The sequence below is a fragment of the Bos indicus x Bos taurus genome, chromosome X (assembly GCF_003369695.1).
Source record: "Bos indicus x Bos taurus breed Angus x Brahman F1 hybrid chromosome X, Bos_hybrid_MaternalHap_v2.0, whole genome shotgun sequence".
Classification (NCBI taxonomy): Eukaryota; Metazoa; Chordata; class Mammalia; order Artiodactyla; family Bovidae; genus Bos; species Bos indicus x Bos taurus.
The window spans coordinates 19,367,608-19,386,105 of NC_040105.1; the positions used below are offsets into that span (position 1 = coordinate 19,367,608).

The 18,498-nt window shown below is 33.9% G+C and overlaps 1 protein-coding gene across 6 annotated transcripts in view; it reads left to right on the forward strand.

Annotated features, from left to right (window-relative positions):
- The window catches only part of CNKSR2 (connector enhancer of kinase suppressor of Ras 2), a 285,915-nt gene that overhangs the window by 164,795 nt on the left and 102,622 nt on the right, over positions 1-18,498 (forward strand). For all 6 annotated transcript variants that reach the window (XM_027533486.1, XM_027533487.1, XM_027533489.1 and 3 more), the window contains 2 exons: positions 5,194-5,327; positions 10,501-10,712. In XM_027533486.1, the coding sequence (XP_027389287.1) occupies positions 5,194-5,327; positions 10,501-10,712 (346 nt within the window). The remainder of the gene's footprint in view (positions 1-5,193; positions 5,328-10,500; positions 10,713-18,498) is intronic.

The window sequence follows — 18,498 nt, forward strand, 5'->3', positions numbered from 1 at the left end:
GACTCTAAAGTGTATATTATTTGTGTATTATATAATCATGTACATAATTTTATGCCCATAGATTTGTTTTTAACTTATACAGATACAGCTTCCTGATCAAATCTGTGGTTGAAAAAAAATGTTTTTTTCTTTGTAGTCTGATAAGAAAAGGAAGATTACATGCTTTAAGAAGAAGACTTAAGTCTTTTGTATTTATAAATTTGTGTTTTAGAAAAAGCTGAGAAAAAACTGAGAGTGGGAGAATTTAGGATACAGGTATTTCTCTTACTTAGACTCTTTTCAAGTCATTGAATACTTAAGAAAATCTTACCCAGGAAAAATTATGCCCAATAATTTTCCAAATTAGATCTAATATTCTTTATATGATAAAGAAATTTACAAGATTGTATGCAACTTCTTGCCTCCCAAAATCCAGAATACATTTTATCTGGAGCATTTCTTTAGATGTCTCAGAGTTGCTAACATAAAACAATATTCTGGTACTTGTATTGGAATTATAATAAAAATGTGTTTGAACTGAATAAGGACTTGTGTGAATGTTCTGTGCTAAAATAATGGGGTATTGTGTTCCAGTTGAGTCTGTACTTATTCCCAAGAGTGAATAAAATTAATGGCCAGGTTTTCTACTTGATGTAATCATTCATATTTCAATGAGTATTTTCCCTCTGGAAGACAAAGCAAACTCTTTGTGATATTTGCACTAGTGAGTTCTACAGATAACTGCATAATGTGTAATGCACCATTTTCATCTTTTAACATTGGGGCAGTCTTTATGTCATTGATTCCATTCAAGACTTTATATAGCTCTATGAAAGCTGGGTCACTTACCAGATAGAGGGACAACCAAATTAAGATATGCTTGCCAGGAGTTGTTAATATGTAAAATGTTTCCAATAAAACCTTTAACATTAACTGTAGTTTTTTAAGTATAGCTGCTCTTCTTTCATAGTCTTTAAGGCCGTATGGTTTTCAGAAGTACATTAATGCCTTCCAGATGTGCTCAGTTACCTTAGAGATGTTAGAATCCGGGACACGAGGAAAGGGCTTGAGCCATCAGAGGACTTAAAGTGAGATTTCAGTGATCCCTTACAAAAGCTGAAAATTTTAGTTTATACTAATGACAGCCTCCCAATGATGTTCAAACTGGAGGAGTAGGATCTTTTTACTAAATTCATCACTGATGATTCAGAGGAAGATTTGTGCCATGCCATATTTTGGGATACAGTTTAAAGGTATTTATAGAGTTCAAACCGACAATATGAGAAATGTATGTGTACATAATATACTTCTGAGTCCTGTTCATAGTAGTAACTTATCATTAATTGACTAAGGTTATAACTGTATACTTGAAGAGATGCATATATGATCATTTTATTTACGATTTGGATATTTCAACATATGCATGCCTGTGCCCCAAAAAATCTGTCATAGATTTCTTTTAGAAGAGTAACAGTATGTATGCAAAATATGTCCTTCCTGTTGGAGCCTCATTGAATCTGGAAGGAAAACTTTGTCATTAGAACTGTTGGGATATGAAAAATAAATTTTGTCGAAAGGTCCTTTCAGAAAATAAACCCACTTGGATAGAATCCAAGATGGATCCATGTCATGCTTGATTGCATACCGAAGTGGATCAAGTTATACTGAAGCTTCATGCTTATTTGAGTTACAAGATGCGGTCTTAAAATACCCTTGTATTTTATCCATAAGTGATAATAGTTCTTAATTCTCTTCCTATGCAGATTTTCCCATTATAAGAGAAAGAGTCAAAATAGCAAAGTGGTACAATTAAAAAAAAAGTATCCTTTATTTCTACTCTTTTTCCTTAAATTGGAAATTCTTAATAGCACAATGGTAAAGTACTTTCCTTATACTATTTTATGAAGAAATTTTTAATGTAAATGTTACCAAGGTAGGAAAAACTATCCTTCTGCATTATTATACTCACATATTTAGGTTTTTGTCTGAACTCAGGCATATGTCTGTTAAATTTTGAATTAAATACAGAGAGAACTTTTTTTTTTTAATATTATTTTATTTTTAAACTTTACATAATTGTATTAGTTTTGCCCAGTATCAAAATGAATCCATCACAGGTATACATGAGAACTTTTTGATTTGAGGAAAGCTGTGTTTTCCACTTTTTGTGTGTATTAGATAGTTATTGGTGGTAAGTGTAATTTTAATGGCATTTGTTACACCTAGGAATTTCTCACTGATAATTTCAACTAATAGCATCATTTATTCTGTGCTTTATTTAGTCACATTTTGCCTATCTTTCTAATGTTCTTTAATGCCATTTTCATTCTTTTGTCATTTATATTTTGTAACGTTTCAATTCTTGTCCTAACTTAGAGCTTTTTAAAGGCGTTATAAATGATCACAAATTTCCTTTGGGGTTAAGTAGCTATTTCCATTTTCCCATGAAGATTCTATTTTGCCATACTTTATTTTTCCATTGCTTAATGTCTTCTTTAAAATATTCTCAAGAATAATTTTTACTTTTTAGTTTGAATTAGCTTGATAAAAATATACTGAATAAATTTATTATTTGTCATGTGTCTTATACTTAGTACAAGGCATACTGATTTAACCAGCCAGACATCTGCATGATAAACCAATTTAAATGTTTTCTATGATTTACCAGTTAATAAAATAACTAGTAAGTAGAGTTAACAGAATCGACTAATTTCTTCTTTCTCTGAAAGAATAAGTTGTTTTTTTCCAACCACTTGAATTAATTGAACCAGCTGAGACAATCAAACCTGTTATTTAAGTATATCTGTCTTTTTCTTCTACATTTTTGCTGCTAATTTAACTATGCTGAGAACATTAATAGCAAATCTGTGCTGAAAATAGAAACCTATAGAAAATATCAATTTGAAGGGAGTTGACACGACTAATATTTAAAGTTCCTGGAAGGAGAAGGATCAAGTACCCTAAATAGACAATCCTTGTAACAGTCCAGGCAGAAGAAAATACTTTTATTGGTCCTTACCTCACACTTCACTTGTAATCACTGACTATTACTACTCCTTTTTTCCTTCCTTCCTACCTCTTTGGGGAGGACAGGAATAGATACCAAGAGAAATTATCTTTAGTTCTACAGATGGTAAAATAAAAGGAGAAAAGTCTTCAGAATTTAGTAATCCTAGAAAAGAAGAAAGAGAATAAAAAATGTTTAGATTATTTTTTAACGTTATGTTTTTAGAACTTGTTTTTAAGTTCACTCATAGTGTTAAAGATAATTTAAAATAAGAGCATATTAGAGCATTTAAAAAGCATACTGAATATACGTTTTTCTCTCACAGTGCATCAGTTATAGAAAATGTTGGCAAGTAATGTACTGTGTAATTAATGTTTTCTTTACATTTCTATAATTATGAAATTTTGTTTAGATTTGTTGTTTAGTGTCATTTGTATTTAATAATAAGATATCCTGACAGGAAAAATTTGTAAACAGTCACATTACAGATCACACTTAACCTAAAGATCCTATCATTCAAAGATATATTGGAGAGACTTGTAATACATTCTTAGAAATGATATAATTCTTTATTTCCTCAGGCTTCATGGTGTTCATCTGTACAGGCGACTCCTGATTACCTATATAAATTTCAGAATTTCCCATTGCCAAAATTTTTGTTTCTAAAAGACACACATAATTTAACTTAGTGCTATTCCAAAGTCAGCATATTTAAACATAAACAACATAGTCTTTACCATATGCTTTCAAAATATATCAAAATTCTTCGACATGTAAACTTCCAGACTTTTTAAATATCATATAAGATACAATATTCTAGAATCCCAAAATAAATTATCAATTATTTTTCCCTTCTCTCTCTCTTTCTTTAATTTCTATTTCACATAGATTAAAACTTAACCGTCATTTTGGCAGGATGTGTGATTTCAAGCTATTAAGGTGAGCTGTGTAAAAAGGAAGGTCAAAAACCATGAACTAAGCCATAAACTATGTAGCCTACCCCAGGGACCTACATTGTACATTGTATTTATGCTTGGATTTTTGAACAAATTTTGTTTATCTGTAAAAAAATATTGTCATAATATAAAATAGTTGTACTATGCCATTTTTTAAGTGTCCAGCAATACATGTTAAAGTAATAGAACTATGGGTCTATATACAGCTATCCTAAAAGTGTTTTCATACTGGCTAAAATGGCAACATCTTGTCATGTGAAGATGCAGTTCATTTTGTGATCATCATTTTTGTTTGCGATTACATTGACGTTCTTATTTCTCAATGTTATTGTATATGTAGCTAATAAGTCAGATATCTGTAAGATAAACATGAACATGTGTGAATTTTAGTTTCACTTTAGAGTAATTTCTCAAACGACAGTATCATTTCCAAATGCTATGATGCTTAGAATTGGGAGTGTTCATAAGTTAATGCATCCTGATGTATTGCTTAATTCAGCAAATAGAATATCTTAATTTTTAAAAAACTTAATAGGTAAATACAGGCATGAAAATAAGATCTATAGGTATACAATTAAAAGTTGTTTTAAGCAATGGTAAATGTGTGTGCCTATGACAAGTGAAATGATTGTGTCACACTAATCACCATACTTTTGAAGATGTACCATAAAATGACTTTGAGAAGACAGTATTGTTTATATTTATGGAAGAAGTACATTTTCCTAGGAAATATTCTCATATTAGCCTTTCATACTCTATTTTTGTAACATTTTCTGAGAATCTGTGACTTTCTACTGACTTAGGAGTATAATGCATCTCTTTTGGGAAAAGATTTGAAATAATCTTTCTTGTATAATCAGTCAGGATATAAGTGAGCTCATTCTTTTGGAAGTTAGTCTTTATTATCTTTCTTTCAAAAGTGGAATTCTAACAAAGCAAATTCAAATACGTTTCTAACTGTGAGATAGATCTCTCCATTATGAAACACTGCGTGATATTATTACCTTACAAATAGCTTTAACTGATTATGCCACACAATAAGGTGAGTTAGGAACTAAATGGAAATCTGTTTGTTTTTGAAGATTCAAAGGAATATCCATGTGCTAAATAACATACTTCTTGATTTCAGCCAAGTTTAAAAACTTTGTAGAAATAGATCACTTAAAATTGATAACTATGTGTCGTTGTTGTTGTTGTTGTTGTTTGTGTGTTGTTTGTGTGCGTATGTATTTTCTTTTTCATTTTAACCAGCCTCTTATACCTAGAAGTCCCACAAGCAGCGTTGCCACGCCTTCCAGCACCATCAGTACACCCACCAAAAGAGACAGTTCTGCCCTTCAGGATCTCTACATCCCCCCTCCTCCTGCAGAACCATATATTCCCAGGTATCAAACTAACCATCGTTTTGTTCTGTGTAGCTTCCAGCTAAAGACTGACCTCAGTACATGAAAACTGTGAAGTAAATTCTCATGGAACACCTTGAATATTTTCTCAGTTAAGAATTCTGAGCACATTCTGGAAAAAAACATTACATTATAGAGACTGTGGGCTTCCCAGGTGGCTCAGTGGTAAAGAATCCGCCTGCCAGTGCAGGAGATGCAGGTTCAATCCCTCAGTTGAGATTATCCCCCAGAGGAGGAAGTGGCAACCCACTCCAGTATTCTTGCCTGGAAAATCCCATGGACAGAGGAGCTTGGCAGTCCACAGGGTCACAAAAGAGCTGGACATGACTTAGCAACTAAACAACAACTTAGAGACTTGTATTCTAGTTAATATCAATAACCATGATTTGTATTAAACACTCTACATTAAATGTCTTATAAACATTATCTCATATAATAGGAAATAATAGGAAACTAATATAAAAGTAACAATTTAGGGTTTTTTTAGTAAGTGAAAAAAAATTATTGAGGCTCTTTGACAAAGAAAAGAAATCTCAGGTTACTTTGCAGCATTCCATACTTTTTCTCTAAATGAGAAAGTTACAGGTAACTTTTATGCCTTCTTAAATGTATGTAATTAGGAAGAATTTTTTTTTTTCTTGGATGATAATGAGAGAGAGTGTATTTTCCCCCAATACCTCTGTATCTACAGTTTCCACTTGGTTAGTTCATTAATGTTTTCTTTCAGAAAGTAGAAGGAGTTTGCAAAGAGAATGAGTTGCTTTTAAAGTCTATTTTCAGGTTTCTGGAGGCTGTATCTCTATTTCATGTTCCACATTCCTATTTGAAATTCCTGGCAGGTGGAAGAATATAATTCTGTGCCATCATGCATTCTGTCCAAAAGCATTCTGGTTTCCAGCCTGTGGAATACAAAAATTATGGGAAAAGGCCAGCACTAAATGGAGATAATTAATACCAATCACAAAGTATTTGATTCAGTTTTTAAATTAGTTGTGCAGTCATTCAAAAACAATAATTTAATGTCTCATGTTTTCAAGCTATACTTAATATTAAAATTCTTTAGTAAATCAAAGCACGGAAATTCCTCTTTTTAATTACTTTTCATTGTTCTTTACTTTAATACATCTAATGCTTCATTCTATTGGCTATGATGCTACAGACATTTAACAGTCTAAATGCTACATGACAACATGGCATGTCTGCGAATCCTGTGTTGTCATCTAGTAATAAAACTACAGCCAATTCTAAAAACATTTAAGGTCTTTTTTTTTTAAATTAAATGTTGTGAGAACATGGTTTGTGAGAAGATATAATTTGCTAAGCTGGCATTTCAAAAATCTTACTAATATATAATTTATACTCTTATGTTAGATTTACAATCAGTTGTACAAATTGATTTGATATCCTAGTCAAATGTAAGTTGAATTTTAATTAAGGTAGTGTTGGACTTTTTAAATATTCCTGTAAAAGGAACAATAAAAGCATGTGTATTTCACATAGGAAATGCCTCTTTTGGTTTGTTTTCATTGGAAAGATTTTATTCAGGACAAATGATTATTTAAAAGACCTTATTTGTCAGAGTGCCACATGTCCAGATAAGCATCAGAAAACTATTTTTTAGCAAATCTCTGCAGTTTTTTTATGTTCTTTCCTTGCCTCTTGGATAGGGAGGAACTTGTAATAAAGACAGTATTTCCTAGACAACATATTTAAAATGTACTTCAGAAGACAAGAGTTTTAAAGAATTTAGTTCTGTCCTCCAAGTGTGGTGCAGATATGAAGGCAATAAATTGAAGTCAATAAAAAGCTTTAAACGTGCTATTTACAAAAACAGAATGCAAGAGACTAAAGTATCAACACCATAGTACTTGTTTTGGTAGTATTGCTTGAATGCTCCATACTTTTCAGGAAAATTCATAATTAGAGTCTTATCTCTCACTTTAATTGATTCTTAGTCTAGCATTTAATTTAACAGAATGTTCTAACTGTATTCTGAGTCAAATTATTAGTTACCTAGTCACACAGTCATTTGATATATCAGTTAGAAAATACATACATCAGAGTCCCTTTGTACCACAGCCTCATATAAATTATCAGCATTTTCTAATTTCACTTGAAGTTATAGTCATAAAACTTTTTGCATTTGTCATTCTTTTATAGTAACGGCCATGGCATTTTCCCCCTTATTTTCATGATGAAAGATTCATCTAATTAAACTCATCTAAGCATTTCTTTTTTTCCTACATTTAAAACATTTGTCTTTATAGGATAGGCATTTCGGTGATAATTTGAATTGTGAATAATAAGAGCTTTCTCATCTTAAAACCAAAAAACCTTAAAAATGCTAGGAATAGACTTTTCTTCATGTGATTATCATTCTTCAAACACATTTATTCCAGTAAAAGAATGTGATCACAAAAATGACTTTTTCACTGAGAGAGAAAACACTCATATATATGATGTGAGTGAAGTTTAGTCCATTTTTTATTATATGACTATATACAATTTCAGTATCAAAGTAGATAGTGAACTTTCATACTTAACCAAAATTCTTTATTTTATCTTGAAAACTAAGGATTTATAAATCTTGCACAACTATGAAGTTTAAGTACTAATTTATCTCATTAATTTTACTATGAGCCATTAAATATAAAGATAGTACAATGAAGCAGTGCTCTAGCTTTTCATCGATTCCCTTAAACACTTTTTAGAGCAAAAGCGTAGGTTTTTTATATTTTGGCCACCTGACGCGAAGAGCTGACTCATTTGAAAAGACCCTGATGTTGGGAAAGATTGAAGGCAGGAGGAGAAGGGGACGACAGAGGATGAGATGGTTAGATGGCATCACTGACTCAATGGACATGAGTTTGGGTAAACTCTGGAAGTTGGTGATGGACAGGGAGGCCTGGCGTGCTGCGGTTCATGAGTCACAAAGAGTCAGACACGACTGAGTGACTGAACTGAACTGGTAGCTGTATAGGGCTTCCCTAGTGGCTCAAATGGTAAAGAGTCCATCTGCCAATGCAGGAGACAGGCGTTCGATCCCGGGATAGGGAAGGTCCCCTGGAGAAGGGAAGGACTACCCACTCCAGTATTCCGGCCCAGAGAATTCCATGGACTGTATAGTCCCTGGAGTCATGAAGAGTTGGATACGACTGAACGAAAAGACAGAATGCAGAATATGAGTACATATACACATAGGCACACACACTTGTATATGCAAGTCATGTATCAATTAATTATACTGTAAAGTTTGGTTTTGGTTTATACTTTTCTTAATTTAGCTTTATTAAATGCATTCCATATAGACATGTCTAATAAATCTTCTTTGTTGGCATAAGGCCCCTCTTTCATATCATGATAGAATCAGGAATACCAGCCCTTCCCATTTTCTACCACAGGGTGTATCCCTATAAAGAGTGTGGTGAGAATTGAATCACCCTCTGATCTCAGCTGCATTAATATTAATGTCACAGGACTGATAGAAACATCTGCCCACTTATAAAGAGGCATAACCTTCTCCAGTGCCCCAGGTTCATTAGGGCTGTTTCCAAGCTAATTGCAGTGTCAGTTTCTTTTTGCTAGAGGTCTGACTTAACAAAAAGTGCCAGGCAATTTGTTCAGGAAAAGTTTTTAGCTAGCCGAAAATATATGTTCCTGGGTTTTATATTTCCTTCTTCTTGTTTAAGAACTAACTTTCATAGTTACAATTTGGTAAGTAGCAACACTTTTATTTAAAAAAAATTAAGGAGTGCCAGCTTGCTGATTCCTTCTTGAATATTATTTACTACTTTCTACATAGTTCAAATAATAAGAATATAGTTCTCTTCATTTGGACAAACCCAACGTATACCTGAGATATAGTATACTGTAGTATAAAAGTATAGTATTTTTGCTGAACTGAAACTCATATTTTAGAATTGGCATTTATAAGCTCATCACCATCTCATAAGACTTAGTAGATCAATTAAAATTTGGTATTTTTCTCTGTTTTGTTTTAATTCAGTTTATTCTGTAGAGTTAAGATTTCACCCTTGGCATTTAACATAAAGTTAAATTTTATTTGGTTTGATACGATTCATGGTTCTGTTTAGGGTAGAACTGGAAATAGAAATTGGAAGAAATAAAATTAATGATCCATGAAGAAAGAAATACTGCATTTGCATTTATAGTCATGTTCTAGAATGTGAGCTTCTCTAATAAAAATTTCATAGCTGGTTAGTGAAATTATCATAAGATAAACAAAGTTCATTTTAACTAATCCTAAATGGAATATTTCTACTGAAACACCACTCATTATGGGTCCAATCACCTGGGCTGTGTGATTAATACTTTGTGTGAGTAAGAGTTTTAGGGATCTCATAAATTATTAGAGATTTTTCTTTTCAGAATCCTATAGAAGAAAAAATCATCTTGTCATCATCTTAAATCCCATTCTTAAATTCTGTATATGATCAAGTTTCTCCACCCTCTCTCCACAAGAAATGTTGCTAATATGTAGTGAAATTTTGATATATCCATTTAGAATGAGTTCCAGGAACATATCTTTTTTACTATTAAACTAGATATATACCGTTTAAATACAGAGTGTAATTCTTTTCACTAAGGTTATTTTATTAATAACAAACTGTTTGAAATTCTTAAAATACCACTTTATATAGTGCTAACTTGGTTCTTAAGGTCACAGTACCCTCACAGAGGTGGTAGTTCTTAAATACATCTATGTTTTTAAGCAGTGCAAATATTACCATGAATCAGTTAGATGAACTGGCAGAAGCAGCCTATATTGTTAGCATTGTTAATATTATACCTATTTTCTTAAGCAGTAAAAGCAATTTATGTGCTGAGATGATTTCTTTTATATGCCATAGTATGGTGAACATGAACTAGAGCAGGAGTTAGATTATCCATAGTCCATGTCTAGCTGTGTCATTTATTACCTGTGTAACCTTTAGGCTAGTCATTCAACCTCTCTGAGTCTTGGCATTTTTTTTTCCCTGCAAAATAGGAATGATTAAAAATTGCCCTATAAACATCAAAGAAAGCTTGGAAAGATCAGAAGATATACAGGAAGGATATTATTACTACTTTAAACCCTCTGCCATTTTACCTCCCTAACACTTCCCGACATCCTTCTCCTTTACCCTTTCTTTAGGGATGAAAAAGGAAACCTCCCTTGTGAAGACCTCAGAGGACACATGGTGGGCAAGCCAGTGCATAAGGGATCTGAATCACCAAACTCATTTCTGGATCAAGAATATCGAAAGAGGTTTAATATTGTCGAGGAAGACACTGTCTTGTATTGTTATGAATATGAAAAGGGAAGATCAAGTAGTCAAGGAAGACGAGAAAGCACCCCAACTTATGGTAAGAAGTCTTCTCTTACGTTGATGAAGGAGTTTATGTCTGGTATGGGAATCTCAGTTTTTTTTCCTAGGCTTTTTGGTTGTGAAAATTACCTGAGAGCTTTTGAATCTTTGATCTATTTCTGTTGTGTGCTTCCAAGTGGAATCTCAACAATATAAGGCATGACATTAAAATTTACTCTAAATTTTCCAAAGGTAAGCAAGAATAATTGCCTTCCAAAGGCAGTGTTTTAACTTAACGATACATAGACCCCTTTTTGAATCACATGTAATTTTTGTGTATCACAGGTTGCCAAACTGAAGTAGTTCAAGAGGGGTTTTTTTTTTTTTTTAATCAATACTTAACTGTTAACTTACTTAAAATCAAATTTCTGTATTTCTCAGATATTAAAAAAATCTTAGATGGACTTTTCTGGGTAAAATTTCATCTCAATTTTTGCTTTGTTTTTTTATAAGAAGTGGTAAATTTTGAGTGGATTTTAAATAGAAAGGACATAACATATTTAAAGCAAAGATGGGCCTAGAGTTACCATGTCCCAGGATATTTTTTTTTATCTGACTCCTATTTTTCCATGCATGACCAAGAAAGTAACCCAGAATTGATATAGTTTAGCTGAACCATTTGCAGATAAATTTGCCTAGTGTTAGAGTAGTAAAGTCTATGGTCCTCTTACAAGAATGAATAGATTTAATTGGAATTCTGTACTCCTTGCTTTCCAGTTTTAGGAGAAGGGCAGGATCCTTGCTGATAAGTGCAGATTTGATCAGTGGAAGCTGAAGAGAAAGAAAGTTGTTTTTAACTTTCTCTTTCCACTTACTTGCCTTACTTGTTCACCATGGCCATATGCCTCCCTCCTGTGGTCCCAAAAGATTGGTCATCACATACTTTATAACTGACACCGTATTTCATTACAGCTTTTTGGTAATAATGAGTAATAATTAAGTATGGAAAATTTTGCCCAAAACGATCCTAAGTAATAGAACCCTACCTATCATGCTTTATATTATTCTCTGTACATGTGCTGTTTTTTCATGTGCTCCTCATTTATACTACCCTGGTGGCACTTATTTTGAACTGTCATAAATTGAAGGTATTTGCACCTTTGCTTTTCTCTACTATTACATTGTAAACTTCTGCAGTAAACTTCTGCCTGCCATCTTCGTTACCCCTGCCCCTGCCTCATCACGAGATTTTTATTTTTCTGCATTCATTCCACAAGTACTTATTGACTACATATTATTAGATAAGCATTCAGTTCAGTTGCTCTGTCGTGTCCGAATCATTGTGTCTCCATGGACTACAGCACATCAGGCTTCCCTGTCCCTCACCAACTCCTGGAGCCTGCTCAAACAAATGTATATCAACTCTTCTTTTTTTTATGTCCCAGAATTTTCTGGCTGTTTTCTACTTGTATTAAAGTAGATAAGAATATATAAGGGGAAAGTATAGTCACTAGATAAAGTTGATTATTGATAGCTTTATGAAACATAGTTTACCAAGGCCTTACTTAAATAGCTGTGAACTGTTAGTTCCTTCAGACTATGGTTTAAAGCACCTAGTGCTATCATGTTCCACAAATCATACCTCTTCCAATAAAATAGAATACCATTTAAATTTTAGAAAATGTAGATATCCTATAGATACCTAAAGTGTTTTTATAAACAACTTAGGAGAAAATAAATGTATATATACTTAAAAGAGGAATAAGGAAGTAAAAACAAAAGTTCTTTTACTTTTGGATTTGAAAGTGTTTTTTTTTTTTTTTTTTTAATTTTGAACCTGAAATATAGCCTGAACTTTCACTTAGAGATACTTTAGAGATACTACAGTAGAGATTCCCTGGCACGACTGGAAAATTGTTCCATGTAACTAGCAGTTTAATGTATATTTACCTTTTTAAAATCAGATCTTAAGTGATAAAACCTACTTGTCACATACATGAATTTCTGGCCATAACATTCCCAAAGAGTAATTTATCTGTTAATGCATTCAGCTGATATTTGTTGTGTGTATAAAGTCAGCCAGGCACTGGGGATGCAAAGATGAATAAAACATAAATCTTGCCTGGAAGGCAGTCATAACCCAAAGGGAAAGAACAAAGAGATGCAGTGCAGCAGCAACTTTAGGTAAGGAGGAAAGTGAACAAAGTGCTGCAGTAGCATGGGAGCTGAAGTCCCAGTGTCTTCCTGGGAAGTCACAGAAATATAAGTGACGTTTATGCTGAGTTTTAAATGATGAATAGTCATCATTCAGGGTTTCTCAATGCTAGCTATCCCTACCAAATACTTGACACCCTCTCAAACCTAGTACTGAGATCTGAGAGTTCATATAAATCTCCCAGCCCATCCCCTAAAGGCCCCAAGTATTAGTAACTTCAACCCTTAATAAGTACTAATTGATGACAACTTCATTTAACCTATAAAATGGTCCCATTATATGGATCCCCAAGTATGACAATATTCTCTTGGGTTTAAAAATAATGATAATGAAATGCTTGATCCTGCTGAAGTATATAACAAAAAAAAAACCCTGATTACCAAAAAAAAAGTTCACAATTTATATTTTCTGAAAATGAGAGTAATTTAACTTGTTACCACTTGTGAAATACCTTAAAAGCATTGTATAAGTCCTTTAGCCTTACAGTTCAACTTAGTTCTTCATTGCAAATATCCTTATCTTCCAGTGTGTGGACTTAGCCACCATCGCTACCTATTAACTTCCCAGTTACCTATTTACTCAAAGAGGTTCAGAGTTAAGATTTTAAGAATCTAGATAGTGTTTTGAGAAGCAAAGGAGAAACATAATACAGTTTTTACTATGTGCTTTTGTCTTCATTCATATTTTAAAGTTAGATATATAAGACAAAAATTAAAATTTACAGACACTCTGTTATTAGACTCAGTGACAAAGAAACAGATATAAAGAAAAATACTTGAAAATATCCTAATCATGAACTTTATTTATTTCAAGACTGGAGGTTTATTAAATGCTTTATCATATTTGTTAACCAACTTCTCAGTTTATATCATGGACCCACTATTCGTGGGTAAGAGTGAATTAAAAGATCAGTTATTTGCCCTAAGCCATAAGATAAATACAGTATGGATAGACAGTGGATGGCCTATCTAGAAAATAAGTAAATACTTGTTGAGCTTTTATGTATGCCTTTAAAAAGCATTGGGCTTACCTCATAGGTCAGTTGGTAAAGAATCCACCTGCAAGGCAGGAGACCCTGGTTCAATTCCTGGGTTGGGAAGATCCGCTGGAGAAAGGATAGGCTACCTACTCCAGTATTCTTGGGCTTTCCTTTGTGGCTCAGCTGGTAAAGAATTCACCTCCAATGAGGGAGACCTGGGTTCAGTCCCTGGGTTGGGAAGATCCCCTGGAGAAGGGAAAGGCTACCCACTCCCATATTCTGGCCTGGAGAATTCCATGGACTGTATAGTCCATGGGGTCGCAAAGAGTTGGACATGATTGAACTACTTTTACTTTCATTCTAAAAAGCATTAACCCATTTAATCCTCACAACCCCAAGAGGTAGATAACTAATAGAATCCTTACTTTATAAATGGGTTAAATATCTTACCCAGCTAGTAAGTGGTAGAACCTTGATATTTGTTGACTCTATCAGTGTTACTAGCTAACTAAATAATATGAAAATATTTTGCTAAAGTGTAGAAAAGTAGTTCAAAAAGGCAAAATGGTTGCCTGAGGAGGCCTTACAAATAGCTGAGAAAAGAAGAGAAGCTAAATGCAAAAGAAAAAAGGAAAGGTATACCCATTTGAATGCAGAATTCCAAAGAATAGCAAGGAGAGATAAGAAAACCTTCCTCAGTGATAATGCAAAGAAATACAGGAAAACAATAGAATGGGAAAGACTAGAGATCTCAAGAAAATCTGATACCAAGGGAACATTTCATGCAAAGATGGGCACAATAAAGGACAGAAATGGTAGGGACCTAACAGAAGCAGAAGATATTAAGAAGAGGTGGCAAGAATACACAGAAGAACTATATAAAAAAGATAACCATGATAACCATGATGGTTTGATCACTCATCTAGAGCCAGACATCCTGGAATGCGAAGTCAAGTGGGCCTTAGGAAGCATCACTACGAACAAAGCTAGTAGAGGTGATGGAATTCCAGTTGAGCTATTTCAAATCCTAAAAGATGATGCTGTGAAAGTGCTGCACTCAATATGCCAGCAAATTTGGAAAACTCAGCAGTGGCCACAGGACTTGAAAAGGTCAGTTTTCATTCCAATCCCAAAGAAAGGCAATGCCAAAGAATGCTCAAACTATTGCACAATTGCACGTATCTCACACGCTAGCAAACTAATGCTCAAAATCCTCCAAGCCAGGCTTCAACAGTATGCGAATCGTGAACTTCCAGATGTTCAAGCTGGATTTAGAAAAGGCAGAGGAACCAGAGATCAAATTGCCAACATCTGTTGGGTCATCAGAAAAGCAAGAGAATACCAGAAAAACATCTACTTCTGCTTTATTGACTACGCCAAAGCCTTTGACTACGTGGATCACAACAAACTGTGGAAAGTTCTTATAGAGATGGAAATACCAGACCACCTTACCTGCCTCCTGAGAAATCTGTATGCAGGGCAAGAAGCAACAGTTAGAACTGGACATGGAAAAACAGACTGGTTCCAGACTGGGAAAGGAGTACATCAAGGCTGTATATTGTCACCCTGCTTATTTAACTTCTATGCAGAGTACATCATGTGAAATGCTGGACTGGATGAAGCACAAGCTGGAATCAAGATTGCTGGGAGAAATATCCATAAACTCAGATATGCAGATGACACCACCATTATGGCAGAAAGTGAAAAAGAACTAAAGAGCTTCTTGATGAAAGTGAAAGAGGAGAGTGAAAAAGTTGGCTTAAAATGCAACATTCAGAAAACTAAGATCATGGCATCTGGTCCCATCACCTCATGGCCAGTAGATGGGGAAACAATGGAAACAGTGAGAGGCTTTATTTTGGGGGGCTCCAAAATCAGTGCAGATGGTGACTGCAGTCATGAAATTAAAAGATGCTTGCTCCTTAGAAGAAAAGTTATGACCAACTTAGACAGCATATTAAAAAGCAGAGACATTACTTTGCCAACAAAGGTCCATCTAGTCAAAGCTATGATTTTTCCAGTTGTCATGTATGGATGAGAGAATTGGACTGTAAAGAAGGCTGAGTGCCAAAGAATTGATGCTTTTGAACTGTGATGTTGGAGAAGACTCTTGAGAGTCCCTTGGACTGCACAGAGATCAAACCAATCAATCCTAAAGGAAATCAGTCCTGAATGTTCATTGCAAGGACTGATGCTGAAGCTGAAGCTCTGATACTTTGGCCACCTCATACGAAGAACTGACTCATTGGAAAAGACCCTGATGCTGGGAAAGATTGAAGGCAGGAGGAGAAGGGGACAACAGAGGATGAGACGGTTGCATGGCATCACATGAGTTTGAGTAAGCTCCGGGAGTTGGTGATGGACAGGGAAGCCTGGTGTGCTGCAGTCCATGGGGTCACAAAGAGTCGGACACAACTGAGTGACTGAACTGAAGTGAGGAAAGTAGTTTGTCAAAATTTCATTACTCCTTCAAAATTCAAGCATCTGATTTCAATCAAGCAGAACTAGGTCTAATTATGTATGTTCTTCTATATGTTTTGTATTTCCTGATGGTACAGTAAACATGCATTCACATAGACATGGCCCTAACACACTTTAGGAAAAGACAGCTGAAATGAGGGGTAAAGTTAGCAACAGTGTGTTAGGCTGTTTTTAAATGAGAAACTGTAATTGGGTTTTACTTTCCTAAAAAGATAAACAAGAATGATTCCTGGAAACACAGATACAGTAGGGTAAACAACCTAGATTAGTGATTGCTGGTATTGGCTTTATAATCAGCTATACTTGTTAATCCTGTCTGCCATCTAATTACTCCACTCTAGGGCTCAGTTTCTCATTTGTTAAATGAAGATGATAATATCTGTCTCATAGACATTTTGTGAGAATTTAATGACAACAGACTGTAAATTGACTAGAAAGTGCCCAGTATGTCCTAGGTATTTATTTTCACTGCTTCGTTATTACATAGAAACTTTAGTGCTGCTGAGAGAATAGATCTTAAGTGTTTTCACCACATACACAATAAAGGATAAGTATTTGAGCTGATAGATGTGTTAAGTAGCTTGATTGTGGTTATCATTTCACAGTATATATGCATATCAAATCATCATTTTGTATACCTGAAATGAATGCAATTTTTATTTGTCAATTATCCCTCAGTAAAACTGGAGGGAAAACAATCAAAGAACTGAAATACTTCAACATGTAAATAATATTAATAATAATAAGAGCTATTTAAAATTCTTTGAAGAATAAGATGGGATGAATAAACAGAAAGTTCAAGGAAGAAAAGAAATTGTAATGTGAAAATAAAAAGGAAAAAAGGATAGCATTAAATTACTTTAACTATTTGGTCTCATCTGCTCATGCTTCAAAGGCAAAGGTTCAAGTTGGATGAGATTAGTTGCTTGGCAACTTTTCAGAATGATAGTATTTCCCATCAACTTTCTTTTTTCATTGTTCACAGACTCCTTGCTCTTGTTGCTCCATCACAGCACATTTCTGTGCATATAAACCTGCTAAAAGGTAGACACAGTTGGCTGAGTCCCTTTGTGGTTGTGAGTGGTCATGTTTTCTAAAAATAGGATAAAAACATATTTTTGACAATAATATTGTAGAATAGTATTCGTTTGAAGAAATTCAGACCTTTTCTGATTTATTGAAAATCCAGGACCTCATAGAAAGCACACAAGTGAATGCAAGGTTGGTATTTTACAAGTGCTTCTCATAAATGTTATTTGTCCACAGTGTGCACTGAGGAAAATTAATTTCTATATTATACCTGATCATTTTCCACTGGAGTAGTTGGAACAAGAGAAAACTAAATACCATGTCCTTTTTAGCTACATAAATACTACATGGCTTGAAATGACCTGTAATAGCATGATGAAGGACCTATGGGCAGTGATACTGGGAACTGAGCTTTATCATTGTGAGGTCAGGATATGGTCTGAAGGTTTTAGGGTCTCTCATCTTACTTCAAAATCACCTTTCTCTGTCGTACAACTTCATTCTATCTTTTGGGCAGTTGAATTACAATTAATAGCATTATTTCAAACATTTCTTAAAGATATGCAGAATACATTCACAAATACATTTCCAAATGAAAGCTTGTTCCCTCTCCTATGTTTTTTTAGTATAAATTGTCTTTATCAAACAATAGCCCAACTGTTATTCATCAGCTATTAGAGACAAAAGAAAATGAGATTCTAACCACAAGAAATTTCTGTGCTCAAGTAAAATGTACTACTTCCAAAGCAGAACTAAACAAAGTACAAATTAGTAAATCAAAAATGCAGATATATGAGACAAGTACTGTACTCATAGGAATTCTTATTTAGGACTGACTTAATACATTTCATAAAGACTGCATGTTGGTTAGCTTCACAAAATAATTTTGACTATCAAGCTGATGGTGATAAGGGACCGTGTAACTGATGGAAAAGTAGTTCAGCAATATTTTGGCATGGAAATAGAAAATAGTCTAAGGTAAAATTTAGAGTAATCACCTAGGGAAGGTGCTCTTCCTTAATCTCTATAATTTTACTGATTAAAAATGGAGCATAAGTTTTGAGGTCGGATAGAACTGAATTTGGTGCCAAGGCTTGGCCTTTAATAACTGATTGACCTTGTACTTGAGAGTTACCCTCA